At 37.3% G+C, this 10,383-nt stretch overlaps 1 protein-coding gene across 1 annotated transcript; it reads right to left on the minus strand.

The window, feature by feature from the left end:
• Positions 1-647: 647 nt before the first annotated feature.
• On the minus strand, positions 648-10,383 carry LOC306885030 (SH3 domain-binding protein 5-like). Its single transcript, XM_079441342.1, has 6 exons — positions 9,926-10,383; positions 9,654-9,716; positions 7,890-8,018; positions 3,685-3,846; positions 1,786-1,959; positions 648-1,385 (listed from the first exon to the last, which is right to left on the minus strand). Exons 1-6 carry the CDS (start codon positions 10,163-10,165, stop codon positions 762-764), a joined length of 1,392 nt encoding a protein of 463 aa, XP_079297468.1. The 5' UTR covers positions 10,166-10,383; the 3' UTR covers positions 648-761.

The following is a 10,383-nucleotide window of genomic DNA, read 5'->3' on the forward strand; positions in this document are numbered from 1 at the left end:
ATGTTCCTCAAAAATATTTATTTCGTTTATTTTCAACTGAAGAGAGAAAGACATGAACATCTTGGATGACATGGGGGTAAGTAAATGATCAGAAAATTGTCATTCTGGAGTGAACTAATCAGTGTCACTTTAACAGTGACAAAACTTATGTTCATCTACAATTACCATGTTTTTTTTTTACTCAGGTGGAAACGGACTTCCATAGTTAGGAGTGTGTCATTTTAATATTCTTAATGTGCAGCAATAATGAAGCCATTAGTATGTTGATTTCTGCTAAACGTGTAAACTCTTTTTGAGCCTGATACGGCAACACTGGCTCAACCAATGTCATAGGTTTGAGGGCGGATCATCTAACCAATGACAGAAAGTGTTTAGAGAAACCTGTATCTTTTTGCAATTCCATTAAGTGCCATAAGGGATGTTGAAATTAAACACTTCACCTTTACAGGGATAGTTCACCCAAAAATGAAAATTTTGTCATTAATTAATCACTCTCATGTCGTTCCAAACCCGTAAGACATTTGTTCATCTTCGAGAGATAGATGAATCATCTTCGAGATGAACAAAGGTCTTACGGGTTTGGAACGACATGAGAGTAAGTAATTAATGACAGAATTTTTGGGTGAACTATCCCTTTAAGAGAATGCAGAGTGTTTTCAGTCTGATTCTTTTGTAGTCAGTTGAGAGTCTCGCCTGGAAGCCTGCAGGCAAGCTTTAGCCCTCCAAGATTGGGGTGGAGTAACAGGCAATTTCCTGTATCCTCACAAACTAATACTTCTGTGGTGCTGCTTCACAAAGCTCTCTCGCTCTCTATCTCTCTGCTGTCTGTCTGTCCCTGAGGCACCTTTCTCTGCATCCTGTCTCGAGAGGTTCGCTACCTCTCTCTCTACTATTCTATCATCGACCCTAAATCCTCTCTCACTCTCCGCCTCTTTCTCCTCACCTATTATACTTCCGACGTCACTCATGTTGCCCAAGTGCTCCACAGAATCGAACTTCTCCAGGTCGGAGGCGATGGTCTGCAGGCTGATGACTGACATGGAGTCTGACCCCGCCTTCTCCACCCTCTCTCTCTGGCCCCACCCTGCCTCCCTGTGTTTCTCCACCCACTGCCTAGTTTTCTCTTGATCGGCCCAGTCATTATCCATTAAAGGATTGGCCACCACCCCTCCATACGCCCCTGCCTTGATTACACTCTCAGACTCCGCCCCCACCGGAGAGCTCCGCCCCCCACGGGCTCTGTTGCGCTTTCTGGTAGCAAGAATGCGCCCTCTTTGCGCATGGATATGCTCGCTGATTTGCTCAAGGTTGCGGAGGGCGACAGAATATCGGGTCTTCACCTTCGCTACTCGTTCCTCCAGCTGGACGACTTTGGACTTGTGCTCCTGTTAATGAGTGATGACAATCAAAGCACAATAGATTTGTCATGTTTATGCACCAAATTTATTAATGACATTATATAACCAGACAAACAGATAATCATCCAATCAAAAAAGTTTTATAATATTTAGGGATGCACTAATATTGAAATTCAATCCCAATTTTTTTTGTTATGGCCAATAACCACTAATTGGCTGATATTAGAGAAAATTTACTTCTTTATACTACTAAATGTAATAGACTTACTAAAAAAAAATGAATAGTTTGCATGCTACAAGTCAAGTTTCTATTCATTCTGCCCACTCCTAGTTTGCATTTCATAGAGAATTTCATTTTGTAACTTAAATCGATATGGCCAACACACCTTGAATACCTTTACAGCAGAGGCCAGTCTCTGATACATACCTCTAAGATGTGGTTGAACTGAGCCTTGAGCTCAAAATAAGGCTTGGACTTGATAATGACCCTCTTAAGAGCCTTCTGCAAAGTCTGCACACGCGCTTCTGCTTCCTGACAAAGCTGAGTGACACGCTGGTGCTCCCTCTCGCTCCTCAAACGCTCCTCTTCTGCCTCGTTCACCTGAAAACAGAAACAACAGACATTTAATTGAATTTATTCTCTGGTCTTTCTGTATCATTCATACAAAGACTTGACAAGTCAATATCACATCAACCCTGTCAATAAGAGTATTCTTAAGAGTTTGTAGAAACGTACAGAGGAAGATAAATTCAACAATATCAATTGGTCTACAGTGTGAATGTCCAATATATTTCTGAGTGTTTAACTTTGCTGTTTCTGAAACTTTCACAGTTAACTTTATTTGTATTTTTCTTCTATTGTTTTTAGTTGTTCAATTACTGGTAATCTGTTTCTTTATTCTATATTTTATCACTGATTGTTTACTAAAATGGTAGAGTAAATAAAAAACTTTTTTGTTAGCTTCAAGTTAACATGAATTGCCTGAACAACCCATTTTCTTTCTGTAATGTGATGCATTTCAAAGTAAGACAGGATACTGAATGAGAAAACTTTTTTTTAATCTGGGAATTGAATAAATTGTTAAAAGAGGGCATTACAAAACAGAATGGAGCCAGACTGAATGTGAGTTTGCTGAAATACTATCTGACTATCCAGAAAACCATTTGGCCTAAGTGACATCAGGAGAAAAGTCATTGCAGAGAAGGTTTTTACATTTGGATTAAAGATAACAAAGACAATTTTACTCTTTGGAATAACATGCACCAATAAATCATTCACAATAAGACTAGGCATATCCAATGTTTTGTTCTGTTGTAATTTATTTCTTTGATATTTTTTATTACTGACTGTTTAGTCAAATGATTAATTAAAAAACTTGAAGCGTTGTTTACTTAATTAGTTCTTTGTTGCTATTCTATTGCATGCAATTTGTTAGTTACTTAATTCTTTTTTATTACTGACTTGAATGATTCATTTGAAAACTTTAAGTACTGTTAGTTGTGTTTTTGTTCCATTCCTTCAAATTCCATTTTTTCTGTACTTTATTACCGACTGTTCACTTGAATGATTAATTTATAAACCTGAATCAGTGCTTACATAATTTGCAACTTTCACTTGATTGAAAAACCTGAGGCAATAATTGTAAAAAGGGAGTGTGTTTAACAGTCTTTAAGTATTTTCTATGCTACCGGAATTGGCATCAAGGATCTTGAAAATTCACTAGCATTGGTATTGACTACTGAAGTTTTGGTAACAACCCAACTGGAAACTGGATGATTTCACATCTAAGAAGTGCTGCTCCATTTTACATTTACATTTATTCATTTAGCTGACGCTTTTATCCATCAGGCAATTGCTATATATGTCAGAGGTCGCACGCCTCTGGAGCAACTAGGGGTTAAGTGTCTTGCTCAGGGACACATTGGTGTCTCACAGTGGATTCGAACCCGGGTCTCTCACACCAAAGGCATGTGTCTTATCCACTGCGCCATCACCACCCACTTTACTGGCAGGGTTTGAATAAAATTTAAATGAAGACATGTAACCTTGATCTTTAAGTGTAGGTGTGTATTCATCAGCATTATTGATTGCTCCCACCATGACAATCAAAGCCACACTGACATTAAAATCCACACTAACCAGCTGTGCATATTTAAAGACGACACATTAAGATTTAACAAGGCAAACCTATAATTCTGACGATGAGGGATTGATTATAGCAATTAAGACCTGTTGTAAACCTAAGAGCACTTGTGTTTGAGCAAATTTATGCCACCGCCTATTGCCGTAATTATCTAAGAGCGATGCTGAGTCACTGTGTCGTACCTTGGCTGTGGCGTGGTTTAGCATCTCTTGCCAGGTAGGGTCCAATGTGTTCCTGTCAGCCAATAAACCTTGCTCAGCCACATAAACCATCTCTCTGGCAGCCGTGTGCATGGAGACAGCCCTCTCGTACCTCAGCGCTGCCTTCTGGGTCTCCTGTTGAGCCTGTGGGTAAGGTCATCCATCATATTTCATATACAGCAATCAATCACTCAGCTCTGCAAACAAGCAGCCAATCAGAGGAAGGGATGCTGACCTTACAGAGAGCCATAAAGTGAATGGGCACTGCAAATCCTTCCAAACTTTATACCAGGTTATATGCATGTAATAAAACACTAGCTACAGGATGTGGGATTAGTATGGAAGAATATAACAATTCTACAGCAATATAATTTTTTATGTAATAAGACCAAATACAAGAGTGATGTACTCTGCATAGCACTTCACAAACCACAAACCATAACCATCCACTTTAAATAATGAGGATGTAATGGCCAATGGGGTTTGAGGACTGTAAAGCTGACATCCAATCATACCGCAAACAAGGCTGGATCTGAAAACCGTTTAGCTGAAAAAGCCTGGCTTGCTGTCAGTGAAAATTGCTGTGCACAGATCAGAACACCCAAACCAATCAATAAAAGTCAGGAACCGAGAATGACAGGCCATATTTCATTGGGATAACTCGCTGGAAATATGGCATCCTCGCCAAGGATGATATCTGACATCGCCAATTACATTTACTAGCAGAGTCTTCAAATGCCCAGTTTACAGGAGGGGATCGAATTATGTCTGTATGAATGAATATCTGAAGCCAAGACCCTTTTTTTATTGTTGCGACAGCCATGAATAGCACCTGTAAACTTAGTGACAGCAATAAAAGTAAATATCCAAGATGGTGACATGCACAACTCCAGAAAGTCTCATCAAAACTGAAACTACATTGTGTTAAAAAGAGAAGGCACAAGTCAAAGCTAAATAAACCAACAGTACATTTGAAAAAAACGCAACACATATGCAGAAGAGATTGTGTGTTCATTGCGGTTCATACAGCACAGGCTAATTAAACTCGCTTTCGGTTGGGAGACCTGAAAATCTCAGCAGGTAAGGTTGAATACAAAATGAACCGCTCTTGTTTATAAATTAAAAGTTTGTGACTACAAGTGCATTTAGCATTCAAAACAGGACTCAACCGAAATCTGCTGCTGTGTAAATGCAGCCTTTATTTTACACAACATTCACTGATAAAGATGTATTCAAATCACTTGGGAGGAGTAAAATATGCCTATAAAAGTGTTTCTTAAAGTTTAAGGTCACTAATAAAAGCAGAAACACATAATTTTCAGAAAACTATGCCATATTTCTCAGCAAAGCCTATCAGATGGTGCAAGACTTAAATACGAGAACTGAATTCAAAACTGTTAGAGGCAGAAGTGGATCTTGATTTAATATTAGGGATGTGCAAAAAACATATTTTCAAAATTTACCAGAATGTGGGCTGTCTAAACGACAAGTCGACTACGGTAATCAGTCTTAAGGAAGCCCTGTATAATTTGGCTGGTTTTTGGGTTCATTTGACACAGACATTTTTCTAAGGGAGGAGGCTACATAAAAAATATCCTTGTGCTCGGAGAGTAAAGAAAAAAAACAGAATGTAAAGGTCTCGACTCTTGAAACACATTTTTTAAAATGTGGACTATTTTTAACTTGACATTCTGTCTTAAAAATGCAAAGCTCATGGCGACATGCTCAAACAACAGCACAAGACATGATGATGTCGTGCCAGAGCTATCCGTCTGAATGTGTATGGCTGAAGCAGCACTGCTCTAAAAGAGATCAATTTAAAGAAGCAGCATTTTCAAGGGCATTTTTTTTATGCAAGCTGTCTAACACACACACACACACACACACCACACAAATATATATTATGACAAACAAGAGATGAGACATGCAATGTAATGAAAACAGCCGCAGCTATGGGCAACTGTTGAGGGCAGCTTTACCACGACTAAGTGTCCTTCCCATATATGTACACACACACACTGCCTTTCAAAAGTTTGGGATCAGTAAGATTTTTTATGTTTTTTACAGAAATGTATCAATCAAAACAGTAATATTGTAAAACATAATTACACTTTAAAATAATTTAACATTCTGTAAAAAATCATTTATTTGTGATGCAATGCTGAAATTTCAGCATCATTAGTCCAGACCTCTGTTACATGATCCTTTAAAAAAAAAATTAAAAAAAATAATCATTCTTATATGCTGATTTGATTCTCATTTATTATCGGCGTTGGAAACAGGATTTATCCAAAATAAAAAGAACAGGATTTATCCAAAACAGAAATCTTTTCTAACAATATAAGTCCTTACTATCACTTTTTATCAATTTAACACATCCTTAGATTCCTTACTGAATAAAAATATTAATTTCTTTCAAACAAAGAAAGAAAAATACACACACACACACGCGTGGCCAGAATTGTTGGTACTCTTGGTAAATATGACCAAAGAAGGCTGTGAAAATAAATCTGCATTGTTAATCACAAAAATCACAAAAATCTAAGCTTTCATTGGGGAACAAGAATTTAAAATGGGGGGAAATATCATTATGAAATAAAAAAAATTTTCTCAAATATATGTTGGACACAATTATTGGTACCCCTATAAATTCTTATAAGTAAAATATCGCTGAAGTATATTCTCATTCATTTTCACAATTTTGAGCACTCCAGGGTTATTATGAACATGAAATTATCCAGCCATGGCTTCCTGTTTCACAGAAATATAAATAGGAGGGAAAACAAAACCCAAATTCCCTTAATCATCCATCACAATGAGAAAAACCAAAGAATATATCTAATGTGCAGCAAAAGTTAACTGAGCTTCACAAATTAGTGAAGTGGCTTGAAGAAAAGAGCTAGAGCAGTGAAAATTCCCATTTCCACCATCAGAGCAATAATTAAAAATTTCCAATCAACATTAAAGGTTATGAATCTTCCTGGAAGAGGAAATGTGTCTATATCATCCTAATGCATGGTGAGGAGGAGAATTTGAGTGGCTAAAGACTCTTCAAGGATCACAGCAGGAGAATTGCAGAAAATAGTTGAGTTTTGGGGTCAGAAACCCTTTAAAAATATATCAAACAGCATCTTCATCACCACATGTTGTCTGGGAGGGCTTCAAGAAAAAAAAAAAAATGCTTTCACCAAAAAACAATCTCCAGCATATTGAGTTATCAGATACGACTGGAACTTCAAACGGGACTGGCTTCTATGGTCAGATGAAACTTAAAATTTAGCTTTTTAGCAGCAAACACTCAAGATGGGTTTGGTGAACATTTGGGATAAAAAGTATTTTGTATTTTTCTGCTGTATTTTTGATGTTGTGGGCCTATATTTCTGCTGGAGGTCCTGGACATCTTGTTCAGACACATGGCATCACTGATTCTATCAAATACCAATAGATAAAAAAATCTATAAGTGACTGACTCTGTTAGAAATCTTAAAATGGGCCATGTTTTGATCTTCCAACCGGACAGTAATCCAAAAACAACCCTTAAAAACAACACAAAAATGGGTCACTGAGCACAAAACCAAGCTTCTGCTATGGCCATTCCAGTCCTCTGACCTGAACCCTGTAGAAAATGAGTGAGGTGAACTGAAGAGAAGAAGTTGTTGAGCATGTCGCCATGAGCTTTGCATTTTTAAGACAGAATGTCAATATATATATATATGTGTCGAGAGAGAGAGAGAGAGAGAGAGAGAGAGAGAGAGAGATAGAGAGAGCAAATAAGATCTAAATAAACAACCACTACATTTACTGAGCTTGTCCACTCATCTGCACTCAAACCTATTTACAGTTTTCATGAGAGGGCCGATGATGACCAAGTCAAAGTTTAAATTCTGTGTTGGTTCAATTGTTTTCAATTACTCTCTATAGCCTCAGCTAAACGATTTTCATCAGTTCAATTACATATTCGAAATTGGCTGCAAAATGCTAATGAAAAGTGATGTGCAAATCACACCTCATGTTATCAGGGTTAATCACATTAGCACACTCACTCTTTCACCATAATGATCACTGCAATGAGAAATATTTTCTGCTTCAGCGGGAGGATTTTTCGCAATAATGAGAGACTGGAAATGAATCAGCAAACTAAAAAAACATCTTGAACTCATCTGACACACACACACACACACACACACCTCTTTAGCGAGTCTACGGGCTTCATAGTAAGGTCTGGCTTTCTCAATGCAGGCTCCCAGCTGAGAGCCCTGAGCGTTGAGTTTGCGTGCGGAGTCTGTAAGGATCCTCCTATAGCTGGATCTCGCTTCCTACATGAGTGATAGAGATAATGAGAAAGAGTGAGAAAAACAATGCAAACAATACATACATTATTCCTCTAATTTAGTGTTTCTCAACCGATGGGGACTCGCAACCCAAACATGGCTCATAAAGACAGTAGTAAAATAAATAATAGAGAAAAAAAATAATAAAGGAGAAAACAATAACGGCGTTGGCAGAGGCTATTTACACTAACTCCACTCACCAACATGTGTTTGCGCTAGACAACATTGCAAAAGACTGCTGCTGAACGACAGCTGCAGTGGCGAAGATGGTAAAGCGGCAGCGCATAAGTACTTTTTGACGCGATTGACCAGAGTTCGATTCCACCTTTTGCAGAACTCATCTCCCTTTTCACATCTTACATCACATCGGTAAGGCATGTGTTTTCAATAAAATTAAGGAAATAATCAATAAAGTTGAAAATGAAGGACTGGGTAGGGTTAGGGTAGGGAGGATTTTATTGTCCCAATAAGGCAGTATCCATTTAATAACTTTAATAAAAATTATAATTTACACTGAAAACATTATTACTACTTAATGTTTTATAATGTACTATTGTTTATAATGCCACTATTTGCATATAAATACTAGTTTAAATGGCAGAAAATTCAGCTATTTTCACTTAAGTGTAAATAGAATCCATTGCTATTTGTAAATAGCCGCTGCCAAATAATAAAGTGCAACAAAACGCATGTTGTCAGGGCTTGAATGCAAACATGACTCCAACCAGACTTATCTCTCTCTCTCTTTTTTTTTTTTTTTTTTTTAAACACTGTGTCATATACAATGCTGTTCAAAAGCTTGCGGTTGGCATTGTCAGTGTTTTGTCATTGTCAAAAAAGTATTTTCTGCTCACAAGACTGCAGAGAAAAAATACAGTAAAAACAGCAATATTGTGAAATATTATTACAAATAAAAATAACTGTTTTTGATTTAAATATATTTTAAAATGTAATTTATTTCTGTGATACGAAGCTTAATTTTCAGGAGCCATCACTCCAGTCTTCAGTGTCACACGATCCTTCAGAAATCATTCTAATATGCTGATTTTCTTCTCAACAACATTTATTATTATTATTATATATATAGAAAACAGTTGTGCAGCATCATATTTTTATATAAACCATAACACTTTTTGAAGAACAGCATTTATTTGAAAAAATTAATCTTTTATAAAATTATAAACATCTTTACTGTCACTTTTGAAGAATTTTATGCAACCTTATTAAATAATTAATTTATTATTGACCTCAAAGTTTTGAACAGTTAATTATAAAGACTGTGTCACTGCACTTCATTCAAATTTAATTACTGCATTATATACATTATAAATGATCACTATATCATCCCTTCTCATCAGACATTGTATAGTCATTAAAAAGACATCTGTATATTGGTCACCCACTAAAGAGCTTGCAAACTTGCCTGAACTCATTTTGGCTTCACTAAATACAGGTAAGACAATAGAACAGGTGTGAAGTGATCACCATCAACTTGTGTGACCAAATTTGATGTCAAGACATTATATCATTTAAAAATTGAATCTCTCTTAAGCTGTGTACTGTCTAAGTTGACAGCTCACTAGATTTCAAGACATCCGCAGTGTCATACATATTACTCACATCCAGCTGTAGCTCCAGTCTGTTGATCTCATCACTGGCCTGATTCAAGTGTTCCAGCTCCTCCTGACAAATGCAAAACAGGGAGGGAAAGTTGACATTCATTTACTATTAATAGAAGTATTATATAACGAACAAAGGTATATGCATTTATATACAAACAAATCATTATAACATTTTGCTATTATAAACCATAAATTGAAGCAAAAAGTGAATAATGTGTATCATAGTCATAGACACAATATCAAGTTTATTTTGGGTCCAAATCCTAATACCTGAATCCTGGGGTCCAGCTCTTCCTCATATTGCTCCTCATCTTCATCAAACTCAGCCTTATCTTTCTCCGCCACCACAGTGTTCTCGGTTGTGTTCGTAATTTCCTCGTTTCCTCCATCCCAGCTTCTGTTTTTCAGGGTGTCGTCTCCCGTCTCCACCGCGTCGCTCTCCTCTCTCCACTCCCCTGACTCAGGCTCCCCGGATCCGGGGGGGTTCTCACGCTGACGCCCCGGCTCCATCCGTGGCCTTGAGAATGACCCGTTTTGCAATTATAAATCAGAATATATCAGTGCTTAAATGTTTGCCATGCCTATAAATACATATTTACCCGCTAATTTGCTGGTAAAGAGCTACATAACCGGTGAATAAGAGTAATTTAACGGCGCAGGCGTGTTGTTTGCAGCGATGCTGACAGCGCAGAATAACCCGAGCTGAACCGTTAGCTTCGCGGCTAACT

Source organism: Barbus barbus, assembly GCF_936440315.1.
Source record: "Barbus barbus genome assembly, chromosome: 19".
Lineage (NCBI taxonomy): Eukaryota > Metazoa > Chordata > Actinopteri > Cypriniformes > Cyprinidae > Barbus > Barbus barbus.